Raw genomic sequence first — 14,683 nt, forward strand, 5'->3', positions numbered from 1 at the left:
TGGGAGTAGAGGTTTTTTTTTGGTAAGAGTCAATAAAATTTCTGTATGTCTTTTAAATATTTTAAGTTATTAATTATTGTGATTTGTAGTAACAAATTAGTTTTGAACATGATAGACAATTAAATAAATAAAAATTTTACTTTCAATATGTAGTTATAGTTAATTAATATAAATTAATAGAATATATTAAATATTTAAACCATTATGATGAAATAATGAAATTATTATATGTTGGGGCATAGTATGTAATTAAGTGGAAGTAGTTGGTTTTTTGGTAATTGCAAGAGGTGGTCGAAACCACCTCTTCTATATAATAGAAATTTTAAGTTGTTAATTATTATGATTTGCAGTACTTTTTCTTTTATCTCAATTTATGTGGCATTGTTAAAATAATTAGAGTCAATAAAATTTCTATATGTCTTTTAAATATTTTAAGTTATTAATTATTGTGATTTGTGGTAACAAATTAGTTTTGAACATGATAGATAATTAAATAAATAATTTTTTTTTACTTTCAATATGTAGTTATAGTTAATTAATATAAATTAATAGAATATATTAAATATTTAAACCATTATGATGAAACAATAAAATTATTAAATATTGGATATGGTATGTAATTAAGTGGGAGTAAAGGGATATTTTGGTAATTGGATAAGAGGTGGTCGAAACCACCTCTTCTATATAATAGAAATACACCCAAATGTGATCAAATTATAAATTATCAAAGTCCGCGTTGTAAGAACATAAAACTTGTGTATCAATATTAAGCAACCAAACAATAAAACTAAAGTTCGGTCATGATTCACTTGATAGAATATGTTCTTCATTTCTAACTTCTAGCGTCTCTTGCTCCATCTGGTTCTTTTGCAACTGTTTCTGCTTCTATTAGGAGTAGGTATATTCATTAGTCAAATTGTTTTCCTGTTCTTGATTGGCAAAAAGTTTGGCTAGAAGATGAAATCTTTTCGTAGGTAGAGTCACCTGAACATGGAAGATATGCATCTAAATCTGTTGATGATATCGAAACTAATGTAAGACCATTTTCTTTTATTCGCGAAAAAACTAATGTAAGGCCAAATATTCGGAGGACTCTTCTTACAAAATAAAAAATATGTAATTGTCAGCGAAGTAGTTGTTTTTTTCTTTAAATCCAAAAATTTCTTTTTACTTAGATTTGGTCGATTCTACCTATATAAAGGGGTGGGGGTGGGTAAAATCCCTGTTTTTATATTTACAATAGGTTGTTCAAATCATTTTATCAATATGCGTATCAGCTGCACATTAGTCTTTCTCCATTCTTTCGATTAAATTCTTTTTTATGTCCTCATGTTTGCTTTAAAAAGGAAAAGAACAAACAAGCGAGAGAAGCCCTTTCTATCTTATTAGTCAAGTGCGTTACATTCATTTTACATGATTCATCTCATTCTTCTATTTTTCCCGTGTGCTCAATGGCAATATAAGTAATTTTGTTCCAAATACTGCAGGATGATAGAAATACAATTTGTTTGGCATTTGATTCCTTTTTGTCCAAGTTTCCGCTGTGCCACTGGAATTGGAGAAGATATGCCTATCATGAGGCACGGTTATGTAATGCTGAAAAAGCTGTTGAAATCTTTGAGCGAGCTGTGGAATCAACACCATTTTCTGTTGGTCTGTGGGTTGACTATTGTACCTTTGCTGTGAGTTCGTTTGAGGATCCATTTGAAATTCGTAGGTAAATCCCTGGAAATTATACTTCCGTAAGTTTCTTGAATAAGAGGCCACATTTACCTTCGACATTAGTCGTCAACTATAATGATGAGAATGTTAGCATCTGAGAAATACTTTTAAGCAAAAAGACAATGGAACAGTGGAATTTACTACTGAAGTAGCTACAGGGGAGCATCGTTGCATCACATTCAATTAGATCAGCTAAGTCTCAGTCCCAAACTAGTCAGGTCCGCTATATGAGTAATCTGTATCCATTTGAGAGGGTTCATTCCAGATAACTATTCTTATACTGGCTGTCAACCTGCCATAGGTTCCTTTATCTGTGTCCAGAATCATCGATGCGTTGCGCATAGACAGAAATAGCATCCCTGCATCACATAATTCTTCTAAATACTGAACTTTAGTATCATGGAGTATTGGTTGAGTCATAGCTTTTTATAGAATATAACTAGACCTAGTTTCTTTTTCTTTTTACCTGTTCATGTTCCGCCTTTTATTTTCATATCAAGTGAAAACCTCGTTGCGAAAGTGTGCAGCAATATGTTTACACTTTTGAAATTCATTAAGAGCTTCTGAGATTTCAATTATAAGCTTTTGTTCATGTTTAGTAAGATCAGGCCATATGATCAACATATTCTTTTAAACTTTTGACAGGTTGTTTACCAAAGGAATCTCCCTTGTTGGGAAGGACTACTTCTGTCATGTGTTATGGGACAAGTACATGTCCTTTGAGTTCTCTCAGGAGAAATGGGGTTTCCTTGCTCTAGTTTATGTACAGTCTTTAGGCTTCCCCACAATGAAGTTGCATAAGTATTATGAGAAGTACGTTTTGCTTTACTGTCTCCATTCGTACATCAGTATTTGTCTTGATTTCAGCTTCTATTTTGAATTGCTGTTTGTTCTTTTCTGGTAATTGCTTCCATCAACGCTGCTGTAACAGCGAGTAAATTTCAAAGAGCAATGTTTGCTCTAGATAGTAGTGGATCATACCGTGCTGGAATAAAATTAATATGAAGTGTTTGATTAATCATTACAACAACAACAACAACATACCAGTATATTTCCACAAAGTGGGTCTGTTTGATTAATCACTAATGAAAAATTATTTACTTGATAAAGAAAGTGTTTGATTAAAAATATAGTTAATAAGGCGCTCAAGTTCACAACTTCAACTTTAGTGGCTCGAGAGTACCTAAAATTACTGGTAAAGTCATGTTGAAATGTGAAAATTGATCTCATATAAATACTAGGGAAAAGACTCAAATATGTCACCGAGCTATTAGAAATGACTCATTTATGCCTCCATTAAAAGTTTGGCTCATTTATGCCACTGCCGTTTTTATCGGTGGTTTTGAAAACAATTTTTCCACGTGGCCCCTTATTAGAGGTCCACGTCATCAAATCAGACCCACTATAAATCTGACCCTATCACGACCCGAACCGAGGCCTGATCGTGACGGACATCCGAACCGTGAAGGCCCGAGAGGCTCTTTCTAACTGGCTATCATACACAATTCATATACTGTAAGGAAATGCAGAAAACATAATGAAACAAAAACATGGTCATCCTCTTAATTCAACTGAACAATACGGATATAAGTTCATAAACATTCTAAAAACATGACACCAGTCTGCGAAATCTCTAACAACATGAAAACAATTTCTATCTGAAAACTGGGACAAGGCCCCCAGCTGGACCATGAACTAAAATCAAATAACAATATTCCATAGACAAGGCCTTCTGAAATAAGGGAGGCTCACCAACTGCAAACTGCAAACTTTTGACGAATCAATCTACGGCTTAACGGGTCCACGGGGCTGAGCCTTGGATCCTGAAATATAGGGGGTCAATACAGATGTACTGGTCTGGTCTGGGAAACAATCCAAAATAACATATAATTATAAAACATAGGTGAGAGCATTTCATAAAAACAGTTTAACATAAAGTAACTGAAAACACATGGGCATAATATGAAGAGTTCAAAACTATGCATATAACTTGTAAAACTCCATTCTATGTTATAGTTCCGAGCTAGATGGTACACCCTACATTTCTGTAATCCCACGGGCTATATGAGATCCGCCCTTAACTCGGTTGCCAAGCCTCCAGTCCAAGTTTGCCGCAAGGACTGGAGTACGTAATAAGACGAAGCATGCCTTCTTACTGACATGCTAGGTCATGGAAGAGTGTGCCTCCTTACTGACACACCATACTATGAAGGGACATGCCTCCTTACTGACATGTCATTTCATAAAACCCGCACCGGCAAAATACGGTTTCCGGCTATGAGTTACTTGAACTCACTCCTTCTTCGGGTAACCATCTAGCTCTCTTGAGCCCAGTTTTAGTTCTTAAAAATCATGATCATGTTACGTGCTTAAGCATACCTTTATTTCATATTGAGGGCTCTTCGTAATTAGTTATCGTCATACCTAGACTTGCAAGCCGTTTCATATCGTAACTTCTCAAAGCTCTTTTCTTACTCAAGAATACATTAATGACCACCAAAATATTTAGACAACATATGAAAATTCTTATAGTAGGAACACAGAAAACTTATGCAAAGCATTGTACTTTCAAGATTTTTTTTACATAAAGTGGCCAACTCTTTCATATTTCGAGTGCAACATCTTTAGTTTAACAAGAAAGTGATGCATATATATCGAGCAAACATTCTCTCTTTTTAAAACCAGTCCACGTTAAATCTATAATTGATAACAAAACCTTTAACCCATATTTTAGACTATGCAATTGAACAATCCCTAATACTTTAATTCAAATTGGTATCACGGCGAAAGAGGGAATTCATAATTCATGCTCTCAATTTAATTCTTCAAACCCAAGATACACGTGCACATGAAACTAGTTCGGGTTTGTGGAAAACTTCATGAGAAAACACACATACTTTTCCCGTAATGGGTAGATGATTCATGCTATTCAAGCAAATTTCAAAACCTTTTTACATATGCTAAATCTCGTGCTTTTAAACTTAACCAAACAGTAAACTATGGCCACGAAGTTTTAGGATAGTCCCACATACTTTTTTGATGAAAAGGAATTTGAATTAGCTTGAGATCTAGCCTTGAAAGAAACCCTAATTTTTTTCTTGTTCTTGAGAGTGGAGAGGATTATGAGATGTTTAAAACTGATAAAAGATGAATAATAACACTTATGGTATGATTTAATTCGTGGGAGAAGAGTTTGGGGTGAGGAAAATACCAAAATACCCCATTTAAAAACGTTATATTAGTGCAAATCGCCCCCTCTACTTGGGTGACAGACACCTTTGGTAAAATGGGCGTAACTTTTTACTCCGATATCGGATTAAGGTGAAACCAATTGCGTTAGAAAGAAGATTCGAAGATCTTTCATTTGATATATAGTAGGCCACGTAACACATTATATGCCCAGGAGTAATGGTTGTTGGAAGTTTACCCAAGTTGAAACATTCACTAAAACTTAATCGATAGAAAAGTTTTCAACTCGTCTTTGAGTTAGGAGATTTTTGTGACCTCAATTCATATTCAAAGATATTCCCACACTATAGGATTTATCATCACACATATTAACAAGGAATCATTGGGTTCGGGTCCATACGCATAAGAACGATGATTTGAATTTTAGCCCCTCAAAAAAAAATGTGGGGTGTTACAGATCCATTTTAAAAAAAACACCCATCATTTGTTTTAACCAAATTGGACTCGAGATGAAGTTATGAATAATACTTCGAAACCAAATTGGATATATCCAACTTTTGGGGGATGTGTCTTGACCAATAATGGTTTGATAATTTGTTAGGGATTGATGCTCATACCGTGTGCAATATAAATCTATGCATTGGCTATGTACTGGTAATACGTTTAAGATTCAGGACTGAGCTTTCAAGATTTCTAAGTGGGTGGGTTAAAACTTCCAATTTGGTTAAAACAAACACCGGGTTTTCTTTTTTTTTTTTTTTTTGAATGGGTCAGATTTTTAGTGGGTCCGATTTGGTGAAGTGGACCTCTAATAAGAGACCACATTGCAAAGTGGGTTTTTTCAACCCACCGTTAAAAAATAATGGCATAAATGAGCCTGTTTTGTAGCGGCAACGGCATAAACGAGCCAAACTTTTTAACGGATGGCATAGATGAGCCATTTCTAATAGCTCGATGGCATATTTGAGTCTTTTCCCTAAGTACTACACTGCTCTTGATATGCTAATTGTGAGACCATGTATTTGATACTCTCATTGCTGAGAGCTAAAGGTTCTTCATTATTTATGCTCAGAAAGTGCTAAGTAGGTCATATTACTTTATTTTATTAAACTTCCAGCAAAGAAGTCTCTTGTCCCTTTCTGGCTATGGTAGAATTTCAGGTTCTAAATGGATTGAATTACTCTAAGAAAGTGTCTGTATGACTTAAAGCTCAAAGGGTATGTGCTAAAAAGTTATTTAAATATGTGGAGAAGCAATTTTTGTACGTTATTGCCCATATCTAATCTCATCAACCTGTTCCTAAGTAGGCATTTTGAATTTTTCCGTTATATCCTGATTTATTCGTTTCGAAACACCACTATAGGACAATAAAAGATTTACGTGGTTTCCTATAATTGGCATTTTTTTTTTTTTGAGAAGGTAACGGTCTGTAATTGGCAAAATTTTATGTTTCTCAAACGATTATTTATAAAATTTCATCTTCTGAAAAATGGATAAACAGTTATTGTATTACATTACCAGAAACACTGGCCCCTTAACATCACCTGAGCTGGTTCCATGGTAAGGCGAATGTGAACATTTCAATTTAATGAATACTTCTGTGTTAGGCAGCACTCGCCACCTCTTGCCACATTCTGTTTGATTGTATCTTCTCTGCTTCAGATTCAAAGCATATTTTCGTGAATCCTAGAAAGTTCATATGCCTTGTTAATTATCCAGCTTTAAGAAGTTTGTAACCAATTTAGAAGATGAGATTGTACATCTCAGTGATGACAGCCGTGAAGTGCAACTAAAAGAGCTATCTGATGCAACAGTTTTGCTATCGAATGAAGAAATTGGTCAAGTTGTTAAGGACCTCCAGGATCCTAGTGACAATTCAGTCAGGTTGATAGCACTATACAAGTACAGATACTGTGGAGATCAGTTATATCAGAAAGCTTGTCAACTAGAGGAAAAAATTAGAAGCTTTGAATCAAGCATCCAGAGGCGATATTTCCAGGCAACTCCCCTTGACAATGTTGAGCTGAAGAACTGGCATGATTATCTCGACTTTATTGAAAAACAAGACGATTTTGATTGGGTATGCTCTAGTGTTCTCTGAAGATATTGGGGATTCCTGCTTGATTTTGCTCCAAAATAGTAAACTATTCTGCTACAGGCCCTAAAACTTTATGAGAGGTGCTTGATATCCTGTGCCAACTACCCTGAGTTCTGGATACGTTATGTGGATTTCATGGAGGCTATGGGAGGACGAGAGCTAGCGATGTTTGCTTTAGAACGAGCAACAAAAGTTTTCTCTAAGGTAACTTCAAAATACTTCCCGACATGTATTGATTGACAACAACTTCAATTTTCACTTGAATGTCAAATCAGTTTTCTTTTATTGATTGCTCTCTTACTGCTATAGCTGGATCTGGTTAAGTGAATATGAAAGCTAACTTGAGTGATAATTTCTCTTAAATTTTAAATTAAGCAACAACCAAACCAACCTCAGATTTATTCTTTGGATCACTTGGATTTTACCTGCAAATATGCTCACTAGCTACTGTTATACTTCATAAGAGCAGTTTCTAACAAGTGCTAGTTATCCCTATTGAGCAAATGGTTACTGGCCCCGTATGAATTCTGGAGACCAATTTTCCCAGTTATATTATCAATTAATGAAACAGGTCTCGTAAGAAGAAAAGAATCAATAATGACAAGTTTGAACATTTGGAGACTGAGTAGTACAGTGTGTGTCTCAGTATGAGGGCACCAAGAAGTACATTATTTTCCTATAGTCTGTTCTTTCTGTAGCAGTGCTGCTTGTTGAAAGTAAGCTTCATTTGAATTATTCTAGTTGAAATTTTCATTCAGACTTTCTGATGGTTGAGTTTGTAAATTGTTGTTGTCAGGACAAATTCTGCACCGAATATTCTAGATTTCACTAGTGAATGAACTTACTTGCTAGAAACGCATATTTACAAGAGAGATAAGATAAAAGGATGATGTGTTCAAATCTAAATGATTCAGCTTAAAACTCTAGACACCATATACTGTAGTGTGTAATGTTAAGCAAGGACTTTTATCTTCCAAGTGCTTCTTGCAGAATGTTCCAGAAATCCATCTGTTTACTGCTAGATATATGGAGCAAATTGGAGATCCAAATGGTGCTCGCACTTCCTTTCCTCCTATTAATACAGATCGGGACTCCTGTTTCATTCAATATGTTATTAATCGAGCAAATATGGAAAAACGTCTGGTAGGTACCAAGTTGCAAGTTGTCCTAATTTGAGGAACAATAATTATTATAAGACATTGCTTCCTGAAATTTGCCAGGGAAATCGCGCAGCTGCTTGTGAGATTTACAAAAGAGCAATTGATGTGGCAGCGAAGGAGCAGAAATTGCAGTGCATTCCTATGCTATACGCTGGTTATTATCGTCTCAGACACATGGTATGCAATTTATGCTGCAGCTTAAACACATTATTTCACAATTGTTGGTTTAGTGGTTTCTTTTGATGTTTCACTGATTGGGAGGGACAGGGAGGGGGAGACAGAATTATGGATGCTTTCTTGACAGATCTCTTTGGATAATCAGTTTTGAGGATCTTCAATCATTTTACCCCTGATTTTGATTTTATGCCTTCATCTATCATCATACCATCCTTTAAGTTGAGTTGCTGCTTTACTGCCTAATGATCCTTAACTTTTAGCATTCATTGAAAGGGAGAAGAAGCTAACCAAGAATGGACCGGAGCAATGGCTTAACCATGGAAAGTTCCGAGAGTTTCCTTTGAAGGAAAGGAGGATAAAGTTACTTTCTTTGATGACCAAGAAATTTATCTGGAGCCAACTATTTGGTCCACTCACAACCATCGAAACTCCGGGATAATGCCCCTTTCCCCTTTACCCTTCACTTATATGTTGGACTTAGTTCGCTTGGTGCAGAGAACAAAAGTCAAAAGGAGATGTAAGTGTAGAAAATGTTGATATTATGGGACGGAAAGATGTTCGGTGGTCATACACAAAAAGGGTATGACACATTGTGGTAAACATGAGGAGGAATAGGTTATTAATAGGAAGGGAAAAGGTGGTAGTGGATGAGAAAAATGTAGGGTAAGAAAAAGAAGTGGTCGATGGATTAGTTGGATGTGAGGGGGAAGAATGACCCGACAAAAAGGTCGTCACCAAGATAAGAGAATGGGGGTAAACTTTGTTTTTCAAGAAACAAAAATGGAGATAGTTAGATATTATTATGGAAGTGTGCTGGGAGGGGGAAATGGGAGAAATATGTGGTATACACTATATAACTATGAGATAAAGAGGATTTTTTTTTTTTTTTTTTTTTTGATAATGGTAAAGTTGTATTCTTCAGCATTAAGGGTATGCTGGCTACCTCCAAAAAGTTACAAACTAGTACCATAATTACAAGGCCCCTAAGAAATCTACTAACTGTTCTACCTCTTCTATAGCTTCTTCTTTACACCAAAAGTACAGAGTGTTGAAACAATTTTCTTTAACCTTTTGTATTGTGTTGGTAATATTCTCAAAGCATCTGAAGTTTCTTTCTCTCCAAATTGACCACCACACAGGATGGTACTAAAGTCCACCATCTTTTTTGAGTCTTGCTTCTTTCCCTTCTACTCCAATAGCTTAGGAGGTCAGCAGTGTGCTCAGGCATCACCCAGGCCTCTTGAGATAAGCTAAGAAACATATGCCATATTTGCGAAGTGATCTTGCAGTGAAGAAACAAATGGTTGTTGATTTCCTCCTTCTCATGACAAAAAAAGCACCGGGAAACAATCTGAATTACATCAACAACAACAAATGCAATGTAATCCCATAAGTGGGGTTTGTGGAGGAGGGTACAGTGTACACAGACCTTACCCCTACCTTAAGAAGGTAGAGATGCTTTTTCCGATAGACCCTATGCTCAAAGTAAGTTGTAAAAGAAAGTAGTAGTAACAAGCAAAAACTACAACTAGATAGTACAATAATTGAGGCTAAAGAAACAACAAGTAGTAATAAGAATCTAAGAACATGAAAAACATGAATAAAATTAAAATACTCCGGGAATAGGAAAGCAATACGCCGACTACCTACTAGCCTTATTGATAAGAGAATGACCTAAAGAGAGGAAGACTAAGAGAAACAAGATAACAAACAAATGCAATAAAGTAAGATAGATAGCTTGACATACGAGATTACAAGAAATAGGAACCAAACCGTGTATCAAACGATAAGACCCCTAAGACCCGCAATAACAACACCAAACTCTTACAGTGACCGCTAAGGGAATCAACTCCGCCTTACAACCACCGTTTCTAAGCAAGGATCAATAATGGTTTTTCCAAGCCCTACACTACTTGACTTTTCCAAGCCCTAAACTACACTCTCAAAGAGAGAAGAAGTCTTTCAAATATCAATAATCAACTCAAGAGCAAATGACCCAATAGAAGACTATCTATAGGCTAGCTTATTACATAGCAAAATGACCAAAATACCCTTAATGAAAGGAGTGGTCATGGAGTGTCTTTCCAACAAGTGTAATCCCCAAAATATCCTTAATGAAGGGTGCTTCTTCAATGCTCCAAAACTAAGGGGTCATGCTTCAACACTTGTGGACTCGAGTTGGCATCAAAGGTAAGCCCCCACGCAATCTTCCACATAAGGGTTTGCTTTATGTCATGCTCAAAACGGGTCCTCCATGCATGTTCTTGTGTCCTAGAGGTGACCAAGTCTTGAGTCTTTATGCATTGACCTCCAATGATGTCTTCAAAAGCATAGATGGCCATTTGGTTTGTATCATCCTCCCCTTCTTGAAAAGGATTCGACCTCAAATCCATACCTTGCAAAACTAAAGAAATGACAAACAAGCACAACTTTCTTATGGCATGAGGGTTAGGGTTAGTACAACAAATAACATCATCATGCCAATGTGGTATATACTTGAGATATAACCACGAATCCTTTGTCTTAGTCATGAAAAGCTTAGTAAGAATGTTACAAAGGAAATAACTATGACAAGTATTAAGAGATAAAGAAACTACAAAGGTCTTAATGGTATCACTAAGTCCAAAAGGTAAGGCTACCCTTGTCTTAGGAACCATAAAGCACAATTATTTCATTACCTCTTCAAGTGGCCACATCAAACGTGGTGCCACTATTTGTCTCAAAGTCCACCAATCCCACATAGCCTTATCAATCAAACAAGTGGACCAACCAACAAGACCCCTACCTCTACTTAATGCAAACTCAAAACTAGCATGAATGTCATCATAGGCAAAGAGGTAGTATAGGAAAGAATCAAGTATATAGACGTGCACGGGTGAAGACAAATCATTTAAGCACATACACGCTCTTTCCTTCAAACAAATAAACAACTTGGCATCCACAAATTGGGATTCATGCAACTTAAGAACAAGTGTGTCAAGCAAGGATGCACATTTAGAAACATTACCCCGAGGAGACAATGGCACTTCTGCTCTCGGGTTTTCAAGAATGACAATTTGCTTGTCATGTAGACCAAGCAACAAGTTGGGTGCACCAACATCACCATTTCCATATTTGGCACCAGGGTCAAATGGAAAGAGTAGCCATAGACAAGGGTCTAGACAACACTCCCTTTCCCCATAGGCTTCACCCAAACTACAAGATATACTCTTTACAATAGCCTATATATCACTAAAAGCAAATAGAGAGTGGAGAAAGGTATCACTCAAGTCAACTTCAAGTAAGGTGTCCTCATGTATGTACTCTACTACTAGTTTCATATCATCACCATGAGTACTCTTAACAATAAGGTCACACATAGTAGAAGAAGTAATTTCCAAACAATGGACACTTTCCCTTTCTATGGAAGTACCCTCAAGTAGACACATGCCACCACCAAAGTCCAAGGAATTATTAGTTAAGTCTTCACAAGAAGCAAGCAATTCATCCTCATAGTCATCAAACATGGGTGGGGTGTCTTATAAAGGATCAAAACCACAATCAATTTTCAAGGAACAATCACTTATTAGGTTTCTTAAGAATTCAAGCAAGTCAAAATCATATCACCCAATTGATCATTCCTTTCCAAAACCTCACATTCCCTTTCCTTAAGAGTATTCTCATTTTCCAAGAAGAGATTTTCATCTTTAGGAGGAATGTTGTCACACCATAGTGGGTTGGCATATAGGCTATAGCTTTCAAGACAAGCTATACCTTCAACTTCATTCTCACCACTAGGTTCATTAAGAGTGAACTCATCATCTTCAAACAAGATATTGTCCTTAGAGAGAGAAGGATTCATCCATAAAGAGGATATAGAACATGCAAATCCATTCTCTAAAAGATCATTATCAAGTATCAAAGAAGTTTCAAGCACATGATTATCCCTATGAGCAAAACCGAGAGTAGAACATTCACTAGAGGTCATGCTAAAGGGGTCACTCCTATTTATTTGATCAACATTTTCAATATCATCACTCACTTTAGATCCATTAAACACATCACACACATCCTCAAGTGGTGGAAAAATCTCGCACATAAGTTGATCAACACAATTCCCACAAGATGATGTACTATCATTCAAAACATTGGCTTCAACACTAGGTGGACATAAATTGATTTTACAAGAAGAGTCAATTCGATCATCAATAGGATCAACTAGTGTATCCACATTCACAACATGTACATCATCAACAAGAGGCAAAGAATCAATAGAATGTATTATCATTCAACACAATGGCTTCAACACTAGGTGGACTTAAATTGATCTTACAAGAAAAGTCAATTCGGTCATCAATAGGATCAACTAGTGTATCCACACTCACAACAAGTACATCATCAACAAGAGGCAAAGAATCAATAAACTCACAAATAGGTAAGCTACTACTCACACTTAATAGGCTACTAGCGACACAATTATCATTCACATGCATAAAAGTGTAAGAGTTAGCTATTTTACCTTGAAGTTCTTGAGTAGATTCTTCTTTGCTGTGGTGTGAAGGTTTCCCACATGCTTTGGCAGCAACTTCTCCTTGGCCTTGTGCTTCTCCGCTTGCCATGTTAATACCTACACAAATGTCCTTAGAAATAGAAGGACAAACATAGTTAGCACGGTTTGGTGGCAACCCCCTCACTTCACTCCACACAACCTCTCATTTTTCCACTCTTGGATTGCCACCTTGTACACCTTTACTCCTCTCAATCTTTTGTCTCTCACAATCATTCGGCTTGGAGTAAGTGATCACATCTCCTTGCGGTTTGGGAAGAATTGAGGTAAAGAGATAATTTCCCCAACGGTCCACTACAACCTTAGGCCAATTTAGCACATTTGGAACTCTATGTTGTGCAAACCAATCGGCACCCAAGCATACATGACCTGGTGTTAAGGGGAAGATATCGCACCACACCTCCTCATAGTATTCAAATTGGGTGAAGACAATCCTCACTCTCTCGGTAACTTTATACCCGTCCAAGGAATATGGAACAAGTAAAGGTTCTAGTGAACCAGGGGTGGCATGATGTAGTTCTTATGGCGCCAATCATCTAGCACAAGGAGGTAGCCCGGTACCTATAAATGCTTACCTTTCCGGAGTGAACACTTCTCCTAGGATCAATATTAGTAGTAAAAGCTCCTCACCAACACTCGTGTACACTCACCTTTGTGATCCTCACAATTGGAGCGACGAATATTGAAAGTTGCTTATACTTCGGTAGTCAATAAGGTGTCAATCTCTACTTAGCGGCCGGAATAGATTCTTGTTTGATCAACTCAAGACACAAAATAAAATCTACTTACGAACTTGAAACAAAGAAATTCAACGAATCAAAACGAGAAAAGCACACAAAGAACGAAAACATGAAGAAAACGGACTCAAACAACTAATTCGCAACTAAGTATGTGATTACTAGTTGTTAATTAGTTCTAGAATCAAGAAATGAAACTAAAGAAACAAAGAAAAGAAACTTAGAACCTAACTTTGAGCTTCAAGGTATTTTGGAAGTTGATGATGTAGCACTTTGATGACATGGCAGCCTTGGTCAAAATTGGTCAACGATTTGGAGTTGACTTGTTTCCAATTTAAAATTCAACAATCTTCTTCTTGATAGTGTGGTAATTGGTTTTGGTGAAGAAAACACAAAGAATGGACCCTTTTTCAAGCTCAAAAGAGTTAGAATTTGTTGTGGTCCCCCCTTGTACTTTCCCTTGTGCTCTTCTTTCAGAATATTCCTTTTTTGATGCTTTTGGACTCTCTCTTCCTTTGGAATATGCTTGGAATATTCTTTGTACAAACAAGGACCACACTCTCTTTCTTCTTTTTGGATCAAACCACCACTTTTTGAATGTTCTTCTTCAACAACATATGAACGTGAAGAATACCAAGAACATTCAAAAATGGAACCTAACCCAAATGAACTCCAAATTGAATGATTTTTGAATATTCAAGCACACTTTGAACTCCCAAACGCCAATATCACGTTTTCAAGCCACAAATCTCACAAAAACCCTTCCAATTTCGAGATCCACCTTTCAAGTTTCTTCAACTTCAAGTTCAACAATGGTGGATGGTTCAAAACAACCCGGAAATAGCTCAAATTCAAGATCTAGAATCCTATAGTGTTAGAGAACACAAATCTAACACTAAAAACACAAGAAAAACACAAAATCAAAAACTCAAATTTTGATCTAGGGTCAAAAACGGGAATAGTACTTTTTGGGGATTTTTTATTTTTGACACTTCTTTTTGTGTGTGTGATTTTCAATTTCTAGACTCTAATAGTGTTAGGGAACAAGAATCTA

General features: G+C 36.3%; 1 protein-coding gene across 3 annotated transcripts in view; it reads left to right on the forward strand.

Moving 5' to 3' along the window:
- The window catches only part of LOC107859145 (pre-mRNA-processing factor 39-2), a 44,052-nt gene that overhangs the window by 19,840 nt on the left and 9,529 nt on the right, over positions 1–14,683 (forward strand). For 2 of the 3 annotated variants that reach the window (XM_047406764.1, XM_016704053.2), the window contains exons 3-8: positions 1,488–1,717; positions 2,368–2,535; positions 6,631–6,991; positions 7,070–7,213; positions 8,000–8,152; positions 8,230–8,346. In XM_047406764.1, coding sequence (XP_047262720.1) covers positions 1,488–1,717; positions 2,368–2,535; positions 6,631–6,991; positions 7,070–7,213; positions 8,000–8,152; positions 8,230–8,346 — 1,173 coding nt within the window. Of the gene's footprint in view, positions 1–1,487; positions 1,718–2,367; positions 2,536–6,630; positions 6,992–7,069; positions 7,214–7,999; positions 8,153–8,229; positions 8,347–14,683 lie in introns of those variants that run through there. The other variant, XM_047406765.1, reaches the window with a different exon arrangement.

The sequence above is a fragment of the Capsicum annuum genome, chromosome 2, assembly GCF_002878395.1.
Source record: "Capsicum annuum cultivar UCD-10X-F1 chromosome 2, UCD10Xv1.1, whole genome shotgun sequence".
Lineage (NCBI taxonomy): Eukaryota > Viridiplantae > Streptophyta > Magnoliopsida > Solanales > Solanaceae > Capsicum > Capsicum annuum.